We start from the raw sequence: 14,134 nt of genomic DNA on the forward strand, positions 1-14,134 counted from the left end.
GGGGCAGGGAAGTCGTGGTAGAGAAGAGGCCCGAGATTCTGAAGAAGACAAGAGGAGGGTGAGCTGCGCTGGAGCTCCCCCGCTGCCCAAAGGCTGTTCCGGATCCCTTAAGGCACAAGTCAGACAAAGACGGAGGAAAGCAGGAAGAGACTTTTATGTCGGCAGAGAAGCTTTGCCCGTCACCGTTGCCTCACATCCGGGGCTTTGGAGGGTTGGCCCCCGCGGCCCCGCCCCCCGCCCTCCCCGCCTTTCATGGCGACCGGAGGCGGAGGCTGGAAAACTTAGGCCAGGAGGAGGCCCCTTTAAATCTCCTTAAAGGGGTGGCCTCTGAACTCGGCCGGCTGCAACGCCAGCCTTAAAGGGGACGCGCCGAACAGAAGCTGACAAATTGAGAACTGTGCTGTTAGGAGAACTGGAGCGAGCAGGGATTTTTACCACTTCGTCTCCCCCAGCCAAGAAGTCCTTTTAAGTTCAGCTTAAAGGGGAAGTGGCCGCCTGCGGAGGACTAGAAACTTAACTCCCGAGCCCTTAGAGGCCTGTTTGGACGACCCTAGACCTCTTAAAGGGGTGGCCTCAGCCGGAGGACTTGACCACTTTTAAAGGGGAGGTCTGCGTTTCAGGGCGAGCTTTCGGCCCCTTTTAAAGGGGTGGCCCTTCCTTTGGGGCGACTTGTCTCGACCCCTGGCAGGGGGACGGCCGCCGCTCTAGGCCGGCCGGACTCGGTCGAGTGGTCTTAAAGGGGCCAAGGGCTGGACAACTTGAAGCCTCGCCTTAAAGGGACGGCCGCTCCGTTTTCACCGTTTCGGTCTTGCCGGCCCCTCGGGCGGGGGGAGGGGGCTCTGGGGCTTGTCGCCCCGGGGCGGCGCCGGCTCCCCGGGCCTTGGCCTTGTGGCAAGCTCGGGGCCAGTAGATCCTGCTTTAAAGGGGAAGCCGTGGCCCTCTCGTCCCTGTGCAGCCGCCAACGTCGCACCTGCGACCCCGGGCCTGCGGACAGGCCACTTCGGGCCCCGCTGCCTCCGGATGCGGCGCTGAGGGCGGTCGCCATGGAGACAGCAGCGGCCACGGCTCCGGGCCCCGGCTGGGCGACTGAGGGGGAGCGGCGGCGGCGGCGCTGCTCGCGCCGAGACCGAGACCGGGAGCAGCGGCGCCGCCGAGGTCCCGGCGGCGATGCGCCCCGAGCCCTTTTGGCCGCCCCGCGCGGCTCCTCTTCTTCGTCGTCGCCCCCGCCGCCTGCCAGGCCCTGGTCGTCAGCTTCGTCTGGAGAGCGGCCTGGAGGCCCGAGACGGCGGCGGCTTCGTCCCAGGCCTCGGCCCCCGCGACCCAGAACTCGGAAGCAGCCTGCTGGCTCGGGCAGCCGCGGGGAGGAGGAGGAGGAGGAGGAGGAGGGGGGCGCAGACGATAGGGAGGCCGAGGAGGAGCCTGAGGAGGAAGAAGAGGAGGAAGACTTGATCGATGGCTTTGCTATTGCCAGTTTCGCCAGCCTCGAGGCCTTGCAGGTGGGGCCTGATGGGGCTGGGGACTTTTGGGGGCTCCAGAGGGTCAGAGAGAAGGGTACGGTGCCTGGAGTGGGTGGAGTTGAGGGGGGAATGCTGGCACCCCAAACCAGAGCAACCGGCTCCTCTGGCCAGGCCTCTGCCCCACCCTGGGGTGGAAGGAGGTAGAGCTAGTCTCCAGGGACCAACCAGGTTACCTTGCCTGAGAGCCACTTTGGTGGTCTGGTCACCCCCTAGAGAGATCGGGAGGTTTCCTTTCTCCATCTACTTTAGTCCCACCTCCTCCTCCACAGAAGGATGCATCTCTAGAGCCCCCAGAGCGACTTGAACATCGGCTGAAGCATTCTGGGAAGCGGAAGAGGGGGGGCTCCAGTGGTGCCACTGGGGAGCCAGGGGACAGCTCTGAACGGGAGCCTGGACGGCCCTCTGGAGATCGGGCTCGAAAATGGCCCAATAAGCGGAGAAGGAAAGAGGTGAGCTTGTCCCATATCACTGTCCTTTAAAACTCGGCACGATGACCTTCACATAGATCCATTTCCCATCAGTAATGTCCCTGCACATCGCAAATAGTGACCCCAGTGCCTAAGGGCAAAAAGCAAATTTTGAGTGCTCACTCCCCAATCCAGGGCTGACAAAGATGAGTCCACAGTCACACTCACCTGTTTTGGGCTGATACTACATCTATTTACTTCAAACGTTGATAATTCAGAGATGTGTTAAAGGAACTTGAGTCATAAGTGAATTAGATATGGTCTTTGTCCTCTCCCTTGAGGTGGTCACAGTCTTGCAGGAAAGAAGCAATCTGTGAGCAAATAACTACACTAAAATCTGAGAAGGTACAGAAGGCAGAGATCTGGGAGAGATGCTGCAGAAACCCACATGAGGAAGACACGCATTCTGCCTGGGGGATGGGAGGAAGGTTGTGGTTAGGGAAAGCCCCCTAGGATGTCTTAGTCAGGCCTTGAAGGATAGTCATAAGTTTGCTAAGAGGAGAAATGCGCAAAGAAGTTTTGGGCAAAAGCACAGAAATGTGAGAATCTGGTACATTTAGAAAATGGTCACAGCATTGGCAATAGAAGTAGGTAGCAGCCAGGGAAGCAGCTGGAAAGAGATTGAGAGTAGTTTATGAGTGGCCTTGAGTGCCTTGCCAGTGAGTTTAGACTTTATCCAAAGGCCTCCCTAGTCAGCCTCCCTTACTTACCTCTGGACTCTGGTCTTTCTCAGGCCTCCTCCCGTCATTCTCTGGAAGCTGGATACATAGTAAGTGTTCTCTACCTGTACCGGCCAATCTCCTCTCTTTTCCCCTTTGGGCCCACTCTTCCCTCTTGTGACACCTCTGTCTTTTCCTTCTCCCCAGTGTGATGCTGAAAGTGATCTGGATGAGAAGGTGAGTAGGGCTAGAACGTGTTGGGTGGGCAGTTTTACTGCTTGTATAACGAACAGCTTGTATAATGAGCTTAAAGTTTTCCTACGTGCAGTAGCTTGAGCCTCCCCTTAAGTAGGGAACATGAGTTAGTTGAGCCAGGATTAGATTTTTGGGAGGAAAAGGCAGGGGGACTTCAGAGAATAAATGGCTTTAGTGACTAGAGCCAGTTAACCAATGTAAAGCCCTTGGAGATAGCAGTGGTTCTCCATGTAAAACCGGGGTAGCTATGGAGCTGAGCTAGTTCTTTCTACTGGCAATTGGTCTGCTCTTACAGATTAGATCCTGAACAGAGACTGTGTTCATGGCAGTGAGGACACTAAACCATTGTAATCAGTGGAAGAGCATAATCTTTAAAGGTGTATTTCAGTTTGTTAGGGCTCATTTGCTTGTTTTGAAATGTGTCCTAGCAGTTGGTGTTCTATGCCTGTACCTAAATTTGCACTCCCTGATGTGTGTCTTGTTTTAGTTTGAAAAGTTGGCTGGGACTGTGGTGAACCAGAGTTCTTTGTCCATCTAAAGAGGGACACTGACCAGTTCTAACTGTTGTAAGAATATGGGCCCATTTTCAAGAGAACCGGCAAGTCTGAGTTTTTATGAGGAATCTTGGGATTTCTAAAGATCAGCAGCTAGTTTAAAGTTTTTTGCTAACACTTGTGAACCAGGCAAACCTGTATGGACCAGCAGTTAATGATATCTGACATTTTTGCATTGATTTGCCTGCTCTTTTGTTACTTCAATGCTGTCTCGATTCAGTCCTTCTGGCTTATCAGATTCTCAGGCTCAGTTGCTCCACTGTTTGCTCCAAGCGTAGGCCCTCAAGGGCCCACAGTCTGTGATGGATTGCAACTAAATTGATGGAATAGACTTAACAGCACTGCTAGTTCCTAGAAGGCTCCCAAGGCTGTTGGCCCCCCTGAGTGAGGACCTGGCCTGACCAGAACCTGACCCTGTCCCTGCTCTTCTTCCCCAGGTCTCCGATGATGACCTCGACCCATCCTTTACTGTCTCAACCAGCAGAGGTCGGTCCAGAGGGCTGTGGCTGAAGACGAGGGAGGGAAGCTGGGTGAGCAAGGGCCTCAACCGAGTATTTGTCCTGTCCTGTTCTCATAGCCTCTGGCCCCCACGGCGCCTTCAATGGGAACTGTGAAGCAAAACTCTCTGTAGTCCCTAAAGTGTCGGGCCTGGAGCGGAGCCAGGAACAGCCCCCTGGGCCCGACCCGCTGCTAGTGCCTTTTCCCCTGAAAGAACCACCACCTCCACTGGCCCCTCAGCCTCCTGTCTCGCCCCCTGCACCCCTGCTGACTGCCCCCAGTCTGCCACCCCCACCCCAGCCCCAGCTGCAGCTTCGGGTCTCGCCCTTTGGCCTCCGCACTTCTCCTTATGGCAGCAGTCTGGACCTCAGCACTGGCAGGTGAGTGGTCCAGGGGTCTGGTCTGGTCTGGAAGGGTCTGGTCATTTTGGTGCCAATCCCTGCATTCTGTGACTGGGACATGGGATGGTACCTGTGGGAGGTGACTTGGAAAAGGGTTCTGAGGCTGAAAAGTTTGAGAAACACTGGGATGAAACATGTGAAGAGATTACTATAGGATTTATTAGAGTACCCTTTATACATTTACACTCAGGGGAATCCAGTGTGTGCCCTTCCCCAATTTTATTTGCTGGTGAGACCCTTTTGCAAGGCACATCTGCTAGGAATAGTGTTCTTCAGAACATACTTTGGGAAATGCTGTCATGATAATTGAGAGTTCTGGCTTTGGTGTCAGTCAGACCTGGCTTAAAATTCTTGCTCTGCCACTTACTGTGTGATTCTTTGACAAGTCACTTAACCTCTCTGGGCCTCAGTTTCCTCTTTCTGTAAAATGAAATAATAATAGTACCTTCGTTCTAAAGTTGTTGTGAGGATTAACTATGCATTAACGCAGTGTTTCCCAAAGTGTGTACAATCATTGTTAATGGTTTGTGAGAGAATTTCAGAAGTTATGTGAGTAAATCTTTCTCAGCTTTTATGTGCTTTAGAAAAACATGAGTAGTACCTCACCCTCTTGATTTCACATGTTACTGCTTGGGTAAGGCTAAGTAAAACAAAAACTGAGTTAAAAGAAAGAAGAAAATGATGGTACAGGTGGTTACGTGGATGCGGCAGCAGTTGGGAAGGTGGTGTAAAATATTGGAGCATGTAAAGCAGGTGGCAGTACTTGGTGTACAGTAAGTGCTCATTAAAGGGTAAGAATCACTGATCCTATTGTTAGAGTGCTGTCTCTATTATTGCCGTCATCGTTATTCATTTTTTTCTTATTAAGAAAACTAAGGCTCAGAGAGGGGCAGTGACTTGCTTGAGGTCACCCAGGGTGTTAATGGCAAGGTGGGTCTAGAATTTAGGTCTCCTATCTCCTAGCCAGGTCAGCAAGGTACTGCTTCAACTGTCTTAGGGTGGGAACCCAGGTGGCCTGTTGTAATTAAGCGTCACAGTTAGTGATACATTTTGTGCTGTGGTCGAGTCAGAAAAGGGAATGTTGCAGCTAGAGACGTCAGGGGCAGTTGTATGGAAGAAGAGACCTGGAGAGGGAGAGAGGGGGTTGTTGGGTGTGGGAGGTACTTCAGGCTGAGGATGGGTTCCCTGGGCAGGGGTGGGGTCCTGGGGACCGGGTTCTACCACCCTCCAAGTTGGAGAACCAGGGTCAAGGTATCGCCCAGGCTTCTGACCCCCTCCAGTCAGAACTGGCACCTCCCAACCCCTCACTCATCTCCCCACTTCTCTCCCCAGCTCTTCACGGCCGCCCCTCAAGGTCCCGGCCCCTCCCGTGGCTCAGCCTACTCCCTCATCATCCTCTTCGTCCTCTTCCTCTTCATCTGCCTCCTCCTCGTCCGCGCAGCTCACCCACCGGCCCCCGACGCCCTCACTGCCCCTGCCTTTGTCCACCCACGGCTTTCCCCACCCTGGGCTGCGGCCTCCCCCACCACCCCACCACCCCTCCTTGTTCTCCCCTGGCCCCACCCTGCCCCCACCCCCACCCTTGCTGCAGGTGCCAGGGCACCCTGGGGCCTCAGCCACTAACGCCCTTTCTGGTGAGTTTGGGGTCCTGGCTGGGGGGTATGGGGGCCATGGCCCCAGGCTTGGGCTCAGCCGGCTTTGGGGCATCTGGACCTAAGCAGACAACAGGGTTTGAGGAGGGAGTGGCTCAAGGCCAGAAGGGAAGGCCAGTCACCTGGGCCCAAGGAGGTTGGCATAGCAGCAGCAGATATTAAAGCCTTCTCCCCCTCCCCTCCCACAGAGCAGGACCTGATCGGCCAGGACCTGAACTCTCGCTACCTGAATGCCCAGGGTGGCCCTGAGGTGGTGGGGGCAGGGGGCTCAGCCCGGCCCCTGGCCTTCCAGTTCCACCAGCACAACCACCAGCACCAGCACACCCACCAGCACACCCACCAGCACTTCACCCCTTATCCCCCGGGCCTGCTGCCACCTCATGGCCCCCACATGGTGAGCTTCTTGTTGGGCCAGTAATGAGACTTAGAGACCTGGGTGGGAGGGTATGGCTTCCAGGGGAAGGCCCTGAGTCCCTGACTGACAGCTTACTCTTCCCTTCTCTTCCGTAGTTTGAGAAATACCCAGGAAAGATGGAAGGCCTCTTCCGGCATAATGTGAGTGAGTCAGTGAGTCAGTGAGTCAGTGAGTGAGCTTGGATGCATTAATGTGTATAATCCTGACTGTTGGGGTCCAGTCTTCAGCTTTAAAAGCAAGGGTCTTGAGCCTAGGAGAGCTTCCTGGGGGGTTTTAGGTTGGAGGCTAGAGGACTGATGGGCAGACCAGACATGGGCTGCCTCTCCACGCCGAGCTTGGACTAGTTCCCTTCTCTCCACAGCCGTACACGGCCTTCCCTCCCGCAGTGCCCGGCCTACCTCCAGGCCTTCCGCCGGCTGTCTCCTTTGGCTCCCTGCAGGGGGCCTTCCAGCCCAAGGTGAGCTTCCAATCCAAACACCACCACCACCTCCCACCCTTTACAAACCCAGACACCCCCAGATCCACATACCTTCTTCCCATTCCCCAAAACCATACCCATTTTCCTGCCCTCCCCTGTGGACCCAAGTTTCTCCAAAGCCATGCTCTTCCCTGTCCCAGCCCCCAGCTTGGTTCTAGACCACTTTTATGCCTGGTGTCAGCCCTACTGACTGATCCCTTCACTCCCTTTTCCCAGAGCACAAACCCCGAGCTGCCACCACGACTGGGGCCAGTGCCGAGCGGGCTTCCTCAAAAGGGGACACAGGTGAGGGGGGCCAAGGCAGGTCCTGGGGGAGCTAGCTGGAAGATCTGTGGAGGAAGAGCAGGGTTAACTTGAGGGAGAACTACTGGTCCTTCCTTTTAATATGTGATCAGTGGTGTCCCAGAGAATCTGACGTGAGGGACTTTCTGTAAATGACAGGATTTCCCAGAACACAAGGAGTAGGAATTTCATGAGGGTTGCCCCAGAAATAAGATGACCAGAAACAGTGGTTTTGTAGGGGTTTTCAAATTTTTTAAGTCACAAAACACTTTTAAAAAAAATGACATCATACCAGGAAGTCCTGTATGTAAAACAATGAAAAGATAAGCTGCCCCTTTGTGAAGTGGCTTGGGGAGCAGCCTTAGAGCCAGGGCTCTGAGAACATAGTAAAAAGTACAGGATGTGTTTCCTAAAGGATAGGCTAGACCAGATGTTTTCTAATCTCTTTTAGCCATAGTAAAGGCTTTTTTCCTAAAGTAATCTTAAACAGATTTTCATCATATAAAGTTATTAGTAGGGTAGTTTCTCTAGTTGGGAAACCTGTCCTGCCTGCAAGTTACCTCCTGGGGCCTGGTTCTTGGTGAACTTGGTGCTGGAGGGGAGACTCCTGGAGTGGTAGAGATGGGGAAAGGATTCTTAAAAGAAGCAGGGAAGGTTTGAAGGAGTATCACAAGGTCTCAGGTGTTTGGGTGGTTACTGTGGAGTGTGGAGATGAGGTGCCCAGGTATCCATAAACATGTCTGAATTGCCACCAATCTGCTTTGCCATCCCCAGATCCCTGACCATTTCCGGCCACCTTTGAGGGTGAGTTTGGTGAGGACCTCAGGCTGCATGAAGTTGGGGGCTGGTATCAAGGTGTTTGGCTGAGGGGAGGTCTTGCTTGGGAATGAGCAAGAAGCCCAAGAAGTGGAGGCAGCCTGATGTGGAACACAGAAAGGGAAAGCCTTGTAAACCAAAGACTAGCCTTGTAAACCACAGACCTGGGTTCAGATGTAACTGCCATGGGACCTTGAGCAAGACAGTTTCTCTCTCTGAGCCTCAGTTTCCTAGGCTGTGAGGTGACCTAGTCATACCTTCACTTGTAGGGATGTTGAACGGGGATGTGTGTGGCAATGTCCAGGGCAGGTCTGGAGTGGGCAATGAGTGAACATTCTTTCCTTCCCTTTCCCTTTGGTTATCCTTCTTGGGCGGCAGAAACCAGGGAAGTGGTGTGCCATGCATGTGCGTGTGGCTTACATGATCCTGAGACACCAGGAAAAGATGAAGGTACTGGGGTCGGAGGGCTGGGAAGAGTGGGCCTGCCTCAGCTCTGGGTGTCTGTCTATGATGTAGCTTGGCAGAATCTTGGCCAGAAACATCCCCTCCTATTCCTGGTCACTGCCTGAGCAGTTCCGTAACTAGCACTAGGTTCTCTGGCTAACTAGGTGGGTGGTCAGAGAGGCTCTGAGAGAGGTAGAGGCCACACACCCAAGCCCTATTTTGGCACCAGCTAGCCCTTGGAGGGGGCTATGGGTGAAAGAGCAAGAACGGAACCACACCTGGCTCCTCATTTCACTGCCCCTCTCCCTGTCCCATGCAGGGCGACTCCCACAAGCTTGACTTTCGGAACGACCTCCTGCCCTGCCTTCCGGGGCCCTATGGGGCCCTGCCCCCTGGGCAGGAGCTCTCCCACCCAGCCACCTCCCTTTTCACTGCGACTGGTGAGTCGGGCCAGCTCTCTCGAGCCCTGAGGTTCCTTGTCTACAGCCCAGGCCCACCTTGCGCCCACTCAGCTTCATGAGAATATCCCACCTTTCTGCCCCAGGTGCCGTCCACGCTGCAACCAACCCTTTCACGGCAGCTCCCGGGGCCCATGGGCCCTTTCTGAGCCCCAGCACCCACATTGGTAAGAGCTTATGGGCATGTTGTGCAACCCAGTACTTGTCCCTGACTTACAGGAGTTCTCAAACTGGGAATGGAAATTAGATCAGAGAGGCAGCTGGAATGGGGGAATAGACCCGGTTTCACTTGCTTTGTGACCTTGAGCAAATTTGAGCCTTGATCTCATCTGTAAAGTGGGATAGAGAAGGATGGAGCAAGTACTAGTCTCTGCCAGCTCACACTGATCTCTGAAAATAGCCAGTGGTAGGGAGTACTGTGCCACGTGGAAGAGGAGGGTGGAGGAAAGCTATTCTGACCTCAGGGGGTGAGCATGGTCAGTGGCTCCTAAGTCTTGTCAGCCTTCTTAGGGAGGTTTATCCTGGATTTGGGTAGACAAGGAGGAATTGAGCCTGATGGCAGAAGGAATGTTCTTGGAAAAGGAAATTACAAGGTTCCCATAGTGGGATAGGTTATTCTGACTGACTGTGTGACACATGCATGAAGTTAGGGTCAGGTTGGGAAGGACTCTGCATGTCAGGTGGAGGAAGCCAGCAGAGGTTTTCAGGCAAGTGGCTTACTATAGAGCTGGTCCAGGTGGCCGATGTGAGGCAGTGTGGTGTAAGAGCTTGACCTCTGGAGTCAGAGAGGTCCTGGGTTGGTGATACCACTCACTGGCTAGATAACTGTTGGCAAGTCACTTCACCTCTCTGAGCCTGTTTGATTATCTGAAAGTGGGAATGATCCTGTCTGCCTCATAGGACTTGTTGTGAGGTTAAATAAACATGATCCATGTTAAAGCTCAGTGCCTTTCCTGGCCCAAAGAAGTGCTCAGCACCTGCTTGTTAAAACCAAGCCTTCCAGGGCCCAGGGGCCTGCTTGCTGATCTGCTTCTTCCCTGCCAGTGTTTGGTGCCTGCTGAGAGCTGCCCATTGTTCTGACCATCCCCCTTTTCTCTCACAGATCCCTTTGGGCGTCCCACAAGCTTCGCCTCCTTGGCTGCCCTCTCCAACGGGGCCTTTGGAGGCCTGGGCAGCCCCACTTTCAGTGAGTGCTGGCTGGGGTGGGGAGGGTAGGGACTGTCGCAGTGGGCTAATGTGCTCTAGCAAGGGGTGGGAGGATACCTGAATGGGACCTCCCACTCATGGCTCTTGTCACTCTCTACTTCACCTTCTGTTTAGACTCCAGCACCGTCTTTGCCCAGAAAGAAAGTCCAGGGGCCCCACCAGCCTTCGCCTCCCCACCAGACCCATGGGGACGTCTGCACCGCAGTCCTCTGGCCTTTCCTGCCTGGGTCCGTCCCCCTGAGGCCTCCCGGACACCAGGCTCAGACAAGGAGCGGCCTGTGGAGCGGAGGGAGCCCTCTATCACCAAGGAGGAGAAAGACAGGTATGCTTCCTGCCACCCCACTCCCTGTAATGTCTGCCCTCCCCTTCAGCTTGGTTCTAATCTCTGGAGTATCTTCATTCTCTTGCCCTATGCCTGCCGCGCCAGGGATCTCCCCTTCTCAAGGCCCCAGCTTCGAGTTTCTCCTGCAACTCCCAAGGCCCGAGCTGGTGAGGAGGGTGCCAGGCCAGCCAAGGAATCAGTGCGGGTAAAGGAAGAGCGGAAGGAAGAGGCCGCCGCTGCCGCCGCCGCTGCCTCTGCCGCCGCCGCCGCCGCCGCCGCCGCTGCAGCCACCGCTGCCAGCGGGCCTCAGGGCCTTCACCTGCTGTTTGAGAGGCCTCGGCCACCCCCCTTCCTGGGCCCTAGTCCTCCAGAGCGCTGCGCTGGCTTCCTGGAGCCAACTTGGTTGGCAGGGCCCCCTCGCCTTGCTAGGCCACCCCGCTTCTATGAGGCGGGTGAGGAGCTGACTGGACCGGGGGCAGTGGCTGCTGCCCGCCTCTATGGTCTAGAGCCTACCCACCCCCTGCTATACAGCCGCTTGGCTCCTCCGCCGCCACCTACTGCGGCCCCAGGCACCCCTCACCTTCTCAGCAAGACCCCACCAGGAGCCCTTTTGGGGGCACCACCTCCGCTTGTGCCCGCTCCCCGGCCTGGTTCCCCACCTAGGGCCCCTGGCCCAGCCCGGGCTGACAGGTGAGGGAAGGGGAAAGGCAGGGGCAAAGCTCCATCCCCTTTCCTTTTGACAAGGTTCTAGAGCTGAGGTTTCAAGCCAGGGCTGGAGGGCAAAGGTAATGACCTCACTAGCCAACTCTGAGGTCATAGAACCTGGGAGCAGAAACCCCAACCCCTGCAAGATCAAGTATCAGATGGATCTTGGGGTCACTGGAGGGCAGAGGTCACAAGCCTCTAGAGAGGATGTGTGTGTGTGTGTGTGTGTGTGTGTGTGTATGCGCTCACGCATGTGTGTGTTGTGTCTGTGTGTACGTGAGGGGGGGTCATTTCAGAGGTCATAGCTCATGATCTCCTGAGGTGCACCATTACCTCCTCTGAGGGCCTCTAGGCCCTTGGCCCGCCTCCCCAAGGGCTCACTAAGCCAGAGGCCAAAGTGCCCCACCTCCTCTTCACCTACCACCCAAGTCCTCATTGCCCTCAGGGCTGGGGGAGGAGGGGCTAAAGGAAGGGGGGTTCCATGTACATATTTATCTCCCCTTCCACATAGCCCCCAGGACCTTTTGTATTTTTACAGGGGTACCCCTCCCAATAATTCCCCTTCCTGGTTAATTAAATCCTCAGACTGGTGCTGTGTTCCTAGCCTCTGGCCTCTCTCTGGGGGGAAGCGGGATTGCAGGGGAAAGAGCTGGAGGGGACAGTCAGGAACCCAGGGTTTAACCATGGGAATACAGGGTCCAGCAGGAGGCAGACTAACAGGGGAAGGGACCTGGGTACCTAGGTTGGACAGAAGGGCAAATGTTTCCTGCTTGTCTGACAGCCCAGGTTTCCCTGATTTGTTCCTGTTACCTCTGTGTACTCCATCCCCAAAAGGCTCAACCTCTAAGCTTCAGACTCGACTTCTTAGTGATTTAGTACCCCCACTCCATTTCCAAGTGCCCCCAGGAGTCCTGGGCCCTGCTCTCCAGAACGCTGTTCCCCAGACCCCAGACCCAGGCTAAGGGGGGGACCAGAAAAGGTCATCATGTACTACACACCAAAGAAGGGGATCGGCCCAGGGGTGGGCCACATAGGCAGCGCCTCTTGGCAGCAGCCCCAGCCTTCCCAAAGCAGTAGGTGCCCCCAGGCTGGGGCCCAGCCTAGAAGGCAAGGGTCAATTTAACAAAAAACATCGACTTTTTTTCCCTGGTGGGGCTTATTCTGTAACATGACTTGCAGATATTTATATAAAAATGAGTGTTACAATGAGGCCCCCTGGCTCCTTTCAGTGTGTGTGGGTCACCTGGAAGGGGGTTGGGCTGGGTCCTGGGGTTACGGAGGGTTGAGGACCATACTGTCCATGCACTGATGAAGGTTTTCCCCTCCCTTGCACCTGTGTGAGTTGTTCTACTTCTGGATAGATGGATTAGAGTGTTGGGCATTGAGATATGTACTATCTTGCAACTACCTTTTTACACAACATTATTCTTTGGTGTAATCATTAGAAAAAGCAAGGATCTAAATCCACCCAAGCCATGCATAATTGAATTGTTCCAGCTATATCCATCTCCTTAGGAAAGATACAGCCATTACTCTGCTACCACCAAACACAACAGGGGGAAGACTCAAGTTCAGATTGCACAAACAGAAGTAAAAATAGGTCATCCAGGAGAAACTTAGCTTGCAGACAAGATTTCACACTATACCTGCTTTCCATTTGTCCCCTGAGATGGGGTATATGATCTCTCCACATTGCCACTGTCCACTCCATTCTATTGCTTAGGAATGGGCTATTTCACTATTCAGGGTGTGGAGCTCTGAAATATTTTCTAGATAAGTATATCCAACCTCTCCTAGATCTCTCCCACAAGTACTTCAGCCATCCCAGTCACCTGGATCTGATGCTGTGCACCCCACCCCTGCCCCATTTCCATTTCTGAGTGTTACCAGCACCCATCAGCAACCTCCCTCTTAACTTTACTTGATTCACTGCTTGAACTGCCTTTTATTCTTTCAACCACAGTTGACTTCATCAGGCCAGGCACTGAACTAGAGGCTGGGGATACACAGGTAAACAAAGTCTCACCTTTCCTGGAGCTTAAACAACGGCTGTAAAAGGGGAGCAACAAACATACCGTTGTATGTGAAGGGAAGGAATCCCAAGGGCTACCTTCTTGGGGCCTGCCCTCATAACCACCATGTTCAGTGTTCTGACCCTAACTCAGGGAGATCTCCAGATAGAGATAATGGGGAAGTCCAGAAATGACAGTCGAATTGTGGAAAAACCAAACCAAACCAAAATCGTTCACCATCATTGAGGCTGCTATTCAGAAATAAGTTTCTTTGTTTTGAAAGAACTCAGCAGAGTAGCTATGTAATCTTTTTTTTAAAGGTATCATTGATATACAATCTTATGCTCAGTTTTCACATGAGCAAACTTGTGGTTACTACATTCCCCCAATTATCAAGTCCCCACCACATACTCCATTATAGTCACTGTCCATAAGTGTACTAAGATGTCACAGAGTCCCTATTTGTCTTCTCTGAGCTACACTGCCCACACACACCAAACACCCCACAATCCCCTTCTCCCTCTCTTCCCACCTGCCCTCCCCAACCACTCTCCTTTGGTAACCACTAATCCCTTTTTGGAGTCTGTGAGTCTGCTGCTGCTTTGCTGCTTCAGTTTTGCTTTGTCATTACACTCCACGAATGAGGGAAATCATTTGGTATTTGTCTTTCTTTGCCTGACTTACTTCACTGAGCATAATACCCCTCTAGCTCCATCCATGTTGTTGCAAATGGTAGGATTTGCTTCTTTCTCATGGCTGAATAGTATTCCATTGTGTATATGTACCACCTCTTCCTTACCCACTCATCTACTGATGGACACTTAGGTTGCTTCCATACTGATGGACACTTATGTTGTAAATAGTGTTGTAAATAGTGTTATAATAAACATAGGGGTGCATATGTCTTTTTGAATCTGTGATCCTGTTTTCTTAGGGTAAATTCCTAGGAGTGGAATTCATGGGTGAAATGGTATTTCTATTTTGAGTATTTTG

The 14,134-nt window shown here is 53.6% G+C and overlaps 1 protein-coding gene across 2 annotated transcripts; it reads left to right on the forward strand.

Annotated features, from left to right (window-relative positions):
- The first annotated feature begins 246 nt into the window (after positions 1-246).
- Positions 247-11,726, forward strand: FBRS (fibrosin). Of its 2 annotated transcripts, none has more exons than XM_036927223.2 (18): positions 247-1,496; positions 1,790-1,966; positions 2,718-2,753; positions 2,851-2,880; positions 3,890-3,938; positions 4,030-4,330; positions 5,684-5,985; positions 6,192-6,397; positions 6,514-6,558; positions 6,780-6,875; positions 7,113-7,181; positions 7,953-7,982; positions 8,373-8,444; positions 8,758-8,878; positions 8,983-9,063; positions 9,999-10,082; positions 10,217-10,424; positions 10,530-11,726. In XM_036927223.2, exons 1-18 carry the CDS (start codon positions 1,044-1,046, stop codon positions 11,116-11,118), a joined length of 2,949 nt encoding a protein of 982 aa, XP_036783118.2. In that variant the 5' UTR covers positions 247-1,043; the 3' UTR covers positions 11,119-11,726. The 2 variants fall into 2 exon arrangements, with proteins under 2 accessions (XP_036783118.2, XP_036783117.2); XM_036927222.2 differs by having other exon boundaries at positions 251-1,496; positions 1,787-1,966.
- Positions 11,727-14,134: the final 2,408 nt, after the last annotated feature.

The sequence above is a fragment of the Manis pentadactyla genome, chromosome 10 (genome assembly GCF_030020395.1).
Source record: "Manis pentadactyla isolate mManPen7 chromosome 10, mManPen7.hap1, whole genome shotgun sequence".
NCBI classification, from domain to species: Eukaryota; Metazoa; Chordata; class Mammalia; order Pholidota; family Manidae; genus Manis; species Manis pentadactyla.